The sequence below is a fragment of the Rattus rattus genome, chromosome 18 (genome assembly GCF_011064425.1).
Source record: "Rattus rattus isolate New Zealand chromosome 18, Rrattus_CSIRO_v1, whole genome shotgun sequence".
NCBI classification, from domain to species: Eukaryota; Metazoa; Chordata; class Mammalia; order Rodentia; family Muridae; genus Rattus; species Rattus rattus.
In genome coordinates this window covers 25,199,398-25,212,060 of record NC_046171.1, presented here as the reverse complement: position 1 = coordinate 25,212,060, position 12,663 = coordinate 25,199,398, and the positions used below count along the sequence as shown (strand labels likewise).

The 12,663-nt window shown below is 40.4% G+C and overlaps 1 protein-coding gene across 3 annotated transcripts in view; it reads right to left on the bottom strand.

Moving 5' to 3' along the window:
* Positions 1–12,663, bottom strand: part of P4ha1 (prolyl 4-hydroxylase subunit alpha 1) — a 1,160,453-nt gene that overhangs the window by 16,590 nt on the left and 1,131,200 nt on the right. For 2 of the 3 annotated variants that reach the window (XM_032888353.1, XM_032888354.1), the window contains 4 exons: positions 8,865–9,104; positions 5,631–5,827; positions 4,117–4,293; positions 749–819 (listed from right to left, as the gene is read on the bottom strand). In XM_032888353.1, coding sequence (XP_032744244.1) covers positions 749–819; positions 4,117–4,293; positions 5,631–5,827; positions 8,865–9,104 — 685 coding nt within the window. Of the gene's footprint in view, positions 1–748; positions 820–1,745; positions 1,817–4,116; positions 4,294–5,630; positions 5,828–8,864; positions 9,105–12,663 lie in introns of all 3 variants that reach the window. The other variant, XM_032888355.1, reaches the window with a different exon arrangement.

Below are 12,663 nucleotides of genomic sequence, written 5' to 3'. Positions count from 1 at the left end.
CCAGACTCACACACACTCATCAAAAAACACCCTTGAAACAATTTTAAAAATTAGTAGCTTCAGATTATTATTATACACATTAATCTAAGCAATTGATTGAGCAATTACTATCAATCTAAAGAACAAGATGGGCAACGTGTAAACTTAAATGTTTAGAACAAGATTATCTTTATAATTGTTGCATCTGTGGAGAAATATTACTTAGGGTTAGAATAAAACAGAATTCAGAACAATGATATTTCTGTTTTCACTGTCTGATCTGAGAAGCCTTTATCACTTAAGTCAATCAACAGAGAGGTCAATGCTATACTAACTCACTCAGCCCCTGACGGAATTAATGCAGCTAAGTTGCACCACAGTGAACTCTAAAAGTTACTTCTAAATGATGCTAAAAGTGAGGGATTTAAACTGACTGGAGAAGCTTCTTTGTCCTTCTAGGCATTTCTTCAACAGCTGTCAGTGACCTGTAGATCAGCCCCAGCCCCACGGCAGTTGGCCTTGGGCCGTGTTCTGTGCAGAGTCTTTTACAAGTTCCCAGAGCCTCCCAGGCATTTTATACAATCAGTGACTGGAAAAGGCTTATAACTGCTGTATCTGTTTATTGGTCCACCATAAAAATCAAGCACAGACACCCAAAGCTTCACCTGAAATCTAGGTCTTGAAAACTGTATCATGAATCTTGTCAAAGTTAGATTCTCAAGAAAGACCACTCCAAATAGGCCTCAAGTTCTGCCCATTGCTCCCTTACCTCTTAGATACTCTGTACTGTGCTGTGGTCAATTTCCCCGTCTCAGGGTCATGTACTGTAGCTCGGCTCAGCTACAAAAAAGAAAAAAGAGAAAGGACAAGGCTTACACTCCAGCAGGCCGTCTGGGCTTTCACTTTGTTTTGCCAAGCCACAGGTGATTGGAAGGATTCAGATTGGTCTGTGTGGCGGGTAATGGTTCGAATCGGCAAACACTCAGAAAGGTGGCAAGGACAGCCACTTCTGTGTCAGGAGAAGACGGTTGACAGAATTTGACTGTAAATGTATTGATTGTCCTTTCACTTTTTTAAACCTAAAACCCTTTGAGGCTGAATGTCAATGATTGGCAGCAGTGGGTTTCACAGGAGCTCTCCCAGGGCTACAAGTTTAATGCTTCATGGAGATCAAAAGGTATCCTAAGTTAGTTGATCACCTTAAAACTTTCATCAAGACAAACGGTTTTTTTCTCTAAACCATCCAAGCCAACAGAGGTAAGAAGTGGTTTGGAAGGCTGAGCTCAAAGCACAGCTGCTCTTTCCACAGCCAGCTTTTGGGCCAATGACTTTTTTTTTTTTTAAAATAAAAAACTTCAGACCAGATTACTCCATAGTGACAAGGACAGTGGACAATCACCACAAAGGAGGGAGGGTGTGTATGCAGCGTTCCACCCCAGGTTAACACACTGCTTCTTTCTCTTTATTTCACACCCTCACAACAAAGGGGAAAAGGACCAGGCAACTTCCTTAAATTTAATGCCTGATCTTAAAATACTTAATTCCTTAATTAACACTTAATTCCTGAGATTCAGGACCAATCAGAATAAACGCAGAACTTCTAGTCAAGGGGAAGCCTGTGAAACGAAGCATGCACCCACATGCTGCTCTGAAGTGTAAGGCGGCCACTTGAGCTGGAGACGAGCTGATCCACTTCTGTTAATAAGAATTCTGGTGGGATGTTCAAAACACTCATTAGGAGGGAAATATGCGGCATCCGATCTTACCTTTTGCTAATTCTGTAATGTACCGTCTCCAAGGCTCCTGTTACTGGGTTTGAAATGGTGGCTCGCCTCAGCTGTGAAGCCAACCGTCAGAACAGTTGCATTACAAGACAAAAAATGATCACGTTCATCTAACCAGCCGCAATGCTGGGCTTTCTTTTCTTTCTTCTTTAACCAAAAGAGGGTGAATAGAAAATAACTCGATACCCTTCCAATCACCTTGTGCTGACTCATGAAAGCCAGTTAGTTTTGTGTTTCTTAAAAGTGATTTTACTTGCATTTCACTGCATGAACAGAGGTCACCCAAACAGAGAAGGTTGGAATTAACTTCTTCAGTAGAACGGAACACTGATAGCATGAAGAAAAGTCTCTAACATGCAAAGTGCTAGTTATGAAAATGGCCATTTGTAATTAATTAATCATCGACTCTAAAATCTTAGATTGTAACTCTAGTGACTACATATTCCAAGGTCAATATTGTCTAAAATTTGTTTTAAGATCACTCTTTTCTCCTTTCAAGAGAGAGTATATACTCAGTAACACATATAGTAAAGTAGCCTTTCTGGAGCCAGGCAGGTAAAGGGAATGCATAGTGTTAACAGAAATGTTGACAGCCAAGATAATAAAAAAATTTTTAAATGGGAGGGTGATGCTGAAATAACAAACAAAAACAAAACAAAACAAAAAAAAAAACAAAAAACAAAAAAAAAAAATTAACCTTCATTGCCACTAAATTTACTGATCAAAAATATTCTTAACTAAAAAATGTCTTATGAAAACTGTCTTATGAAATGGAAAAAGGCCTTCCATCTCAAAAGTGAATTCTTTTTTTTTTAAAGACTTATTTATTATGTATAAATAGACTGTTGTTATCTTCAGACACACCAGAAGGGGGCATCAGATCTCATTACAGATGGTCGTGAGCCACCATGTGGTTGCTGGGAATTGAACTCAGGACCTCTGGACGAGCAGCCAGTGCTCTTAACCACTGAGCCATCTCTCCAGCCCTCAGAAGTGAATTCTTAACAAATATTCTACCAAGAAATACTGGTAAACTGGGTCTGACTATAAATAAAGGACTGAGTTAGGAACTCAAAAGAGAATGAGAAAATATAGAATAATTTTAAGAGGTGCTCTGCTTGGCAGCCGATTTACTAGATCCCTGGACAGCACTCACATGCACCACAAAATCTAACATGATTTAAGAAAAAAAATTGCTAATTTGAAAAATAATAAAACTTTAAAAAAATTTCAAATTTATCTCAGTATGTCACACCCGGCCAGCAAACCCATCAGCCAAATAAGCTGCCACCAGCTGTGGGAAATAAAATCTTGATTGTACCATAACCACTTCATTTATTTTCCTGTTATTTTTGGCTGCCTTTACACCAGATGGCAGAGCTGAGCAGTCGTGACCACACAGCTGACAAGGCCCTCAAGAACATTGACTACCTTGGCCTTCATAGAAACGGGCCAACCCTACATATACAGAAAAAAAACCCTAATAATCAGATGTATTTAATAATCTCTACAAAAGTTTGTACTTTATCATTAATAGGACATACTGTTTTAAAGTACAAGGTGATAGGAAAAGGCAAGGACAGAGAGGTTGTCTCATGCTCACACAAAGGACAAGTTTCTTTGCCAAACACTGAAACTGCAGAATTAGGCGTAATTCATAGTCAACTATTCTTCTTACTGATACAGACTAAGGGGGCTAGAGAGACAGCTCGGTAACGCAGAGCACTGCTCTTGCAGAGGACTGAGGTTCGATTCCCTGCACCACATGGCAGAACACAGCAATCTGTAACTCGTTTCAGAGAACCTGACTCCCTCCGGCCTCATGGGCACTGCATGCACATGGGCACAGACACACATGCAAACAAAACACCCATACACATAAAAGAAGAATTTAACAAAATGATAATAAACTAAAATAGGAAATTATACTATTTTTAAACTAGCAAGATATCTATTCCTAGTTACATTTTTCTACTAGTATTATGCCTAGAGGAAGATGACAATACCTGGAGTATTCATTCAGATAAAAGAGTACCAGGTATGAAAACCTGAGCTCTGAGTGGCACTGAGCTACAGAGAATGTGAAAGGTCTTCCAGCGAGGCAGCAAGCCACAGGCTCCTTGTGAACACAGACCTACGGTTTTCACTACTCCGTTTCAAGCCCAGCCCCAGGATGTGTTACTTGTGTTGGTAACAAGCTGAGACACCTAGTGTGAACTGTAAGTGAACGCCGTCGTGTTGAGGCAGGAGCAGTTAAAACCATCTACAGCTATGGCCACCTCGGTTACCCTTCCTGTCGCCTTGCATAGAAAAGATGGCACACACACTCAGTAAACCGAGGAGAAGAAGTTACCCTGGGCTTTGCTAAATCTTTGACGATCTCAATCTCGGCATCTGAGATGATGTCATGGAAACGAATGATGCGAGGCTTGTCCCACTCGTCCTCCTGCTTGGCTGGGGCCAGGATAAATTTAGGATTCCGGTTTCCATCATGGTAGCGGCAGAACAGCCTTTTTTGTCTCCGAGGAGTCTACATATAAAGAAAATAATAAATGTGTTAGAGTAATAGCTCAGTGTCCATTGTACATGAGTTAGAAACAATAACGATGTTGTGCACACACACATGCACACACACGTGCAAACACACACACAGTGACCTCTGGAACCGCACACAAAGCAGCAGTGCCTGGTACACATTTTTGCATCAAACCAACATGCATTTAGGATCTTTAAAATGTCATCAGTGACAGGGTTTGGGGGCACAGTAAAACACAATGGTGTCAGGTTGGTCCTTGGCATATGGAAGGCACTGGGCTCAACCCCGGCCCTGAAGAAAATAGAGAGTACTTTCTGGGGAAGAGGAATGTCTCAGTAACAAGAAGGTGGTCAAGTTCCATATGAGTAAAACACTGAATTTCAAACTTTAATCCCCGATATAGGAGAACCAGTTTCCTAAACAGATGACAGACCCAGTTCACCACTGGAAACCTGAGAGCTAGCTAGACATTTGATATTATTATATGACATCTATAAATGTGAAAAGCTATGATGATGGCTCATCGAGTTCTCATCTCTAAAAGATATCTATTACTAGAGTTTGGACTTAGATCGATCTTAAATTCTTGGCTTGGTTTTAGTCTGTGGTGTGGCTGGGAGGTGATAAAGTGGTTAAGGGAGTCATCGGGGTGTTCCCAGAAGGTGGTGCTGTGAACGCTATCCCTGTGGCTCTCCCCTTCTGATAGTTCTGCTCCACATGCCTCCTCCAAGGTGCCCTGCCCTGCCATGGACCCATCCCAGTGAATGGGATGGGATGGACTTGAAACCTCTGGACCTGTGAGGCAAAGCAAGACTCCCCCCTTTGAAGGCCATCTTTCTCGGGCATTTCCCAGGGGACGCAAAGGTGCTAGCATACATACAGAGTTTAGCGGAGACATGAATGAAGAAGTTGAAGGAGTCTAACAAAGTCTACCTGTTCGCACCAGACTCACTAGCTCCCAAAGTAAAGCAAACCCTTGTTGCTAGGCGTCAGTCGGTGGACACGTCCACAATGGTGCAATGTGCACCTGCTATTAGCGATTAGGCTGTCAACACCAAAAGCCTCACTTTAGTTCCTCGGTAGAGAAAGGAATTTAAACATTTTTTAAAAAGAGTTTACAACTTAGACATACTCTAAAAACTCACTAACAATGTTCCATTATCAGTTAATCTGGGGAAATCATGTGTAACTCATGCCCAGTGATGCATTTTCATCCACAGTAGGCACACAGTGTACTACTTTGTGATTTTTACCACAGGGACTCACACACACACACACACACACACACACACACACACACACACACACACGGTTGACATTTTCCACTTTACCATTTTGATACCCTCCCCTCGGCACAGCATTTCGTACTTCTGTCTCTCTGGCAGGTAGTCCACAGCAATCCCCTTTTTCTTTGGTGTAGTTTTCTGATCAGACTGGTCACCCGAAGCAGACTTATTGGCATCTTTTTCTTTACTCATTATATACTCAAAATATACTAAGTTACCATTGGCTCTCTGGTGCTCAGGATCTAATAGAGACAAGGTGGGTACACAGGCGAGTTTACAGTTGTTTAATCCCCAGAAAACAGCAATGTAAACAGTTTATATCACATAAGGTTAGTGTACTAACTAAGATGCTTTTGAGGAAGGAGGCAGTAAGGGTGCCAAAGTTATTAGTGCCAAAACAAGATTAAGCCGGTCCCATCCAGTCAATAAGGACACACAGTTGCCTTGTACGGAAACAGCTCTGACGACAGATCAGGTCTGTATCTTCAGGCAGCAACTACTGATTCTGCTTTGAGAACTTTACTGATCAGCCCCAGAACAATGTTCCGTGTGATGTCAAGTGACACGTTAGTCTTTCTCAGCTGGGCATGGCTGCCTTCTACTTCCAGCACTCAGGAGGCGGAGAGAGGATTCCTTAGTTCAAGGCTGGCCTAAGCTACATAGTGAGTTCAAGGACAGCACAGAAAAACCCTGTCTAGGGGAAAAAAAAAGGAAGTCTTATCCTCTGTGTATTTTAAGTAGTGGTGAAAAGAAAATTTTGTGGCTCCAAGGTAATCACTATGATACAGACAAAGTGGACACACTTCATAACCAAATCTCACCACAGCCAAAGGCAGACCAATGCACGTCTGAGGGCTGAGTAGGCTCCAGCTCCAAATATCCAAGTAAGAAGAGGAAATGGAATATATAATTTTCAAACATGCCAAAATCCACTAACTGCCTCAGAAATTGCTACTGATAATTTTTAGCTACCTTTTAGTAAGGAAAAACCAATCCAACCAACCATACACAGATAGAAACAAAAAGAACAGGAAGTTAGAGACGTTACTTGTGGCATTAAAGTGCTAGTTTATAAAGTATTTCTAGTTCTTCTGAAACTCTCACGATGTATGTTGTGATATGTAATAAAAGCCTAATTTTGAAAGATAAAACTAAATGTGTATAGAAAAGGGAGTATATACAACCAAACAAAAATGGTTGATTCTTCTTTTCTATATTAATAACATTTTCTATATTGAATACAAAATATAATTTAAATCAAGAGAAAAACAGAACAGGAAAACAAAAGTTATTTGAATTAATATCTTGATTCATTAACTAAGAAATAAATCAATTATCATAAAGTTCATTTTTCAGATGATGAGTCTTTTTTGAACAGTCCCCCTTTTCCAATACCTATCTTAATTAATCATAATTTATTTATGTTTTTTTTCTCATATGGGTTCCAAGAATTGAAATCTCGAGTTACCATATTTGCATGCAAAGTGTCTTCATAGGCTGAGCCATCTTGTTGGCCTATTTTTTATGGCTGTTTGTAAGTTATGTTTTTGAAAACATTAATTTAAAAAATTATAATTTATTTTAATTGAGGCATACTCTGTATACAATGAAATTCATCAGTCTTAAGGAAATGATAGGATTAGCTTTGAGACAAATGTGTACAATTATACTCATGATTACTTTATAATAAAATTATAAAATAATTCCAGCATCAAAATTATCATATTAAACATTTTGTGATACATCTCTACTCCATCACAATCCTGTATAATTATTCATGTATAACTCTCTGAGTGAAATATATTTTCATTTTTTTTAATCCAAGGAACAAGATTTCTGGCTTCCCTTCTAAACACATATTTCCTTTAATAGGAAGCTTATGACAAAATATATTCTAATGTAGAATTATTATCAAGACTATATGATGGTTCAAATTCTACATTCTTCTCAACAACTGATTTTTTTAAATTTTTTATTATATATTTCTTTACTTAACATTTCAAAGGTTATTCCCCTTCTCAGTTTTCTGTCCATAAGCCCCTTCCCTCCCTCCCCCTCCCCCATATGGGTATTCCCCCTATACATCCCCCTTATTGCTCTCCCCCATATTCCCCTGCACTATGGGTCCAACCTTGGCAAGACCAAGGGCTTTCCCTTCCACTGGTGCCCCAACAAGGCTATTCTCTGCTACATATGCAGTTGGAGCCCTGGGTTAGTCCATGTATAGTCTTTTTGGTTAGAGGAAGTATTGAAAGAGTTGAAGGAGCTTGCAACCCCATAAAAAACAACAATGCCAACCAACCAGAGCTTCCAGGGACTAAACTACTTTTTTTTTTTTTTTTTTTTTTGGTTCTTTTTTTTCAGAGCTGGGGACCAACCCAGGGCCTTGCGCTTCCTAGGTAAGCTTTACCACTGAGCTAAATCCCCCAGCCCCATGGGACTAAAACTACTAATCATAATTTATTAAATATTCTTTCTTCACAATGTATCAAAGGCTGCCTGAACTTATTATTTTATACATTCTGAGACCCCACTTCCAAAGATTGCAGCATAGTAGATCTTGGGGTGGAAACCAAGGTATTTGGACAGTCAGAGAAATGGCTCAGTGGTTAAGAGCACCTGCTGCTCTTGAAAAGGGCCAGGGTTCCAGCACAACTCCCTCCTCTCTCTGGTCTTGGGGATCACTACATACATGTGACACGCCTACATGCATATAGATCTTTTGTTTTTGTTTAATTCTCATATCATTTTTCTAACATTTGACTATGTAGTGCAAAAAAGCAATAATGTTCTTCACAGGAAAAGTGGTTGGGAATTACTATGGCCACATGGTAAGTAAACATTTTCTAGAGTTCTTGTCTAGGCTTGATCATATTTCCTGTTTACTCTTTTGTTCTTTTTGAGATAGGGTCTCACCGTGCAGCCCTGGCTGTCCTGGAACTCACTATGTAGATCAGGCTGGCCTTGAACTCACAAAGATTCACCTGCCTCTGCCTCTCAAGTGCTAGAGATTCAAGGAGTGCACTACAGTGGTCTGGCTAGTTCCAATTTTTAAATTCCCAGAGAAAAAACATCAGACCACACAGCAAGCACAGTAGTATATTAGGTGAAACCTCTTATAATCTGAGAATAAGTAGTGAGAGAACAGAGTATGTCTTCTGTTGACTTGTAGACTTCTTATGCGAAGCATGTGGCTGACTGTGTGCTTGGAGGACTAAGTAGATATACAGATCAGATATAACCCAGTAGATACGATGTAACTTAGGTCAGATAACATACCTAGTTCAAGAAGCTTCTTTGTAAGCAGAAGTGCCTTATCCAGGTCACCCTGCTGGTACACTGCATAGCTCAAATAATCTAGAACCGAGACTTTGTCTACAGTAGACATCTCTCCCTCCTCCAGCTGCATCAGAGCCTGCTCCATCCAGAGTTCTGTGTGGTAATAATCTGCTTCTGTGTAGGCCACTTTGCCCAACTCAAAGCAGTCCTCAGCTGTTAGAAAAGACTTGTGTTTCACTCCTATAAAAACAAAACAAAACAAACAAAGCCAGAGCATTAGCAATCCCAATATTGTACTATAGGGGGCTGCACAACCTTCCGAGTACTACTTTACTTTCATTTGAACATTGTTCAGTTGTAAGAAAAGCAAACACCAGTTGGGTGTGTTAGCGCAGCCTTTAATCCCAGCACTCAGGAAGTAAAGGCAGGCAGTGAATTCTCTGTGAATTCAAGGCTAGCCAGGTCTAGGTCCAGGACTGTCAGAGCTATAGAGAGTGACCCTGTCTCAAATAAGTAAGTAAATAAACAGCAAAAATCTAATTTCATAAACAGACAAAACGGCCTAGCATAACAAGGCTTACACAGCTGGTGCAGGGGATGTGCGTAACGAGCCTAAACTAAGGCCAGTTCTAAGCCCGGTGACCTGAGCTCATCACTCACAGTGGAAGCAGAGGTCAGGCTCCACGAATTATCCTCTGACTTCCACATGCATGCAATAGCACCCATGTGGCACACACATACACACATAAATAAAGGTAAAAAGAACAAAAGACTTAGATAAAACCATGTAGCATGTAACAGTGTTATTACTATATGACTATTAACATCTAAGTACAGGTTACTGAACAGATGTGTTTTCATTTATCAAGTACACATGAAGCAGATGAAGTTACCAAAATGGCACACGGCTTAAGTTAAACTACGCTGTAATACAGCAGGAATCATATCTTGTATCTGTCTCAAAAGCAACAACAACGAGGCATCTACCTCATGCTTAAGGAGCGCTCCGGCAGGAGATGAGCGGAAAGTGGAAGAGAAGAAGGAAAAGCAAACTGCTGATGGCTCTTCTTTAAAGACTCCTCGGCGTCCGTCGGTATCCCCTCACCTCTAATTTTAGTAACCCGGATATCTCTCTTCTCTCTTTTCTCTTCTCTCCCCCCCCCCTCGGTTAACTGGGTAAGGGTTTACCAGTCAGAACCAACTCCTTCTTTCATGACTCTTTGTATTGCTTTTCCTGTGGCTGTTGTTCTATTTTATTGACTTTATCCCTGAGTTTGATTATTTCTTGCCATCTACTCTTTCTGGGAATTATTTCCACTCTTGGGCATACACCCAAAAGACTGTACATGCTACACCAGGGACACCTGCTCAACCATGTTCACTGCGGCTCTATTCCTAATAGCCAGATTGGAAACAGAAGTCCATCAACAGAGGATGACCAAAGAGAATGTACTACTCAACTCAGATGTTTAAAAAAAAAACCACAGGTAAATGGAAAGAGCTGAGGAAAACAAAACCATCCAGAGTGAGGTAATCCAGACCCCAAAAGGCAAATGTGGTATGTATTGATTATATGTGGATACTGGCTGCTCAGTCAGTGTAACCACAGAGTACAAGACTAGGGGAGGAAAGGATCTGCCTGTCGAGGAAGGAGAAAAAGCAGAGGTAAGTTATGGATGAATAGGAGGTGGGGGGTGGGGGGGGGCAAAGAAGGAGGTTATCTCACTGGGTACACAAAGGGCACTTAAGGGCTGGCCCCAAACCCAGCAGTGGATGGCCAGCACGAATGAACTCAATGGTATATCTGGAGGTTTTCTGTCATAGTACTTTGTCTGAACTTGCTTTTTTTTTTTTTAGCCTTACAGATCTTTTGCTTATATGTTATGGTTTCCAATTTTTATTTTATGGGTTTTATATGTGTTTGAATGTGTATGTCCCAGAGTCTGTATGTTTCTTGTGCTGTGCGGGAGGGTGGTTCTTAATTCACCTATTTGTTTTGTCTTATTTTGGTTGCTTTTTCTTTTAATTTTTTTAGATGTCTGTCTGTATTCTCATGGGTGAGAGACAGGATGTGGATTTGAGCAGGTAGGAAAGTGGGGAGGATCTTGGATGAGCTGGGAGATGAGAAACAGTAATCAAAATAATACTGTATGGAGAAAAACTACTTTCAATAAGAAAATAAAATGTCAAACAAAACAAAACATCCCTGTTAAATTTACACATTACCCTTGGGAGGGAATGAACCCACCTACGGTAGGTAGGTCTTCCTACCTCAGTCTGTAATTAAGACAATCTCTGACAGGCAAGCTGAGGGACCCATCACTCCCAGGAGATTCTACTTTTTTCAAACCACAAAACCGATACAAGAAACCACCTTACTATACAGCCCTGCATGGTCTGATTCTGTTATGTATCCAAGCTGGCCTTTAACTCATGACAGTGACATTTCAATAGTTGTCATTGGCAGAGGACATATTTAAACGAAAGCAGATATTAAACCCTAACAGTTTAATGTGATACACTTCCAGAAACAGAAGAATCATAATAAAGCTTGACCACGTTACTGTGCTGCTGGCATAGGTCTAAAATGAGCTCACGATTCAACACCACTGAGTGTTTTGGGGCCATGCAGAGCACACTGGGGGAAAGTGCACATCAATACGCATAATAGCACAGTAACAGTCTGGCAGTGACCCATATCCTGGCAATGTTGTATAAATAACATAACGCTAAGGGGCAGAAGATCTTCCACTATTCTGCTTCATAAAGTGATTCTGATTGTCCTACCTATTACCTATTCAAAAAGCCACACAAAGTACCTGCCACTTACCTGAATGACAGGCTCCCTCTCTATCCTGAGAGCTTAAGTGCCTTAGTTGACAAAGGTATTGTCTTGCTTATTGTATAATTGTGGTACTGATCTTAATAACTGCACATGTGGCATAATTAATGTCTATGAATGTATAGCTGTAAAGCAGAAACCAATGTTTAAGTGATATAATCCTATCAAATGTTATGATGTAGTGCTAATAGAAATAGAAGATAAAATACATAAATCTGAACATTTATGCAAGCATTCCAGTTTATTTTAAAAGCTTACTTAATATAACATATGCGTACGTGTATTCTGTCTGTTCGCATGTTCATGTACCACACATGTGCAATACACATGTAGTCAGAAAAGGGTATCTGATCCCCTGGAACTGGAACCACAGATGGTTCTATGCTGTCTTGTGTGTGCTTAGAATTTAACCCACGTCCCCGGAAGAACAGCCACTGCTCCTAACCACTGAGCTCTCATCATCCTCATACTACAGGACTTTTAGTATCTGTCCATATTCAGAACACGTTAGCTTTTAGTTACTAAACAAAAAAGCCTGATATAGTCTTATATGCAAATCATTTAAGAAATATCAGATGTTCTAACAATGAGTTTTTCGTATATACTAAGATTGCTTCCTTAGGCTATTCTCAGGAGTTAGAGGCAGGTAGATCTCTGTGAGTTCCAGGCTATCCAGGGCTAGATACTCTCTCCAAAAAAAAACAAAAAAACAAAAAACAAAAAAAAAAACAACAACAAAAAAAAACAAAAACAAAAACAAAAACAAACAAAAAATAAAAAAATAAGGCAGCTCTCTGCTCCCAAAACCCGTGGGAGAGAGACCTCACACTTCTAGTCAGGTGGGCACTCCACAGGCTTCATAGGCGGGAAAGGACCTGTACCTGCCTGCCCATCCTGGCCCAAGAGAGGAAACTGTATAAGGCCTCTGGGCTCCCGTGGGAGGGGCCCAGGAGAGGC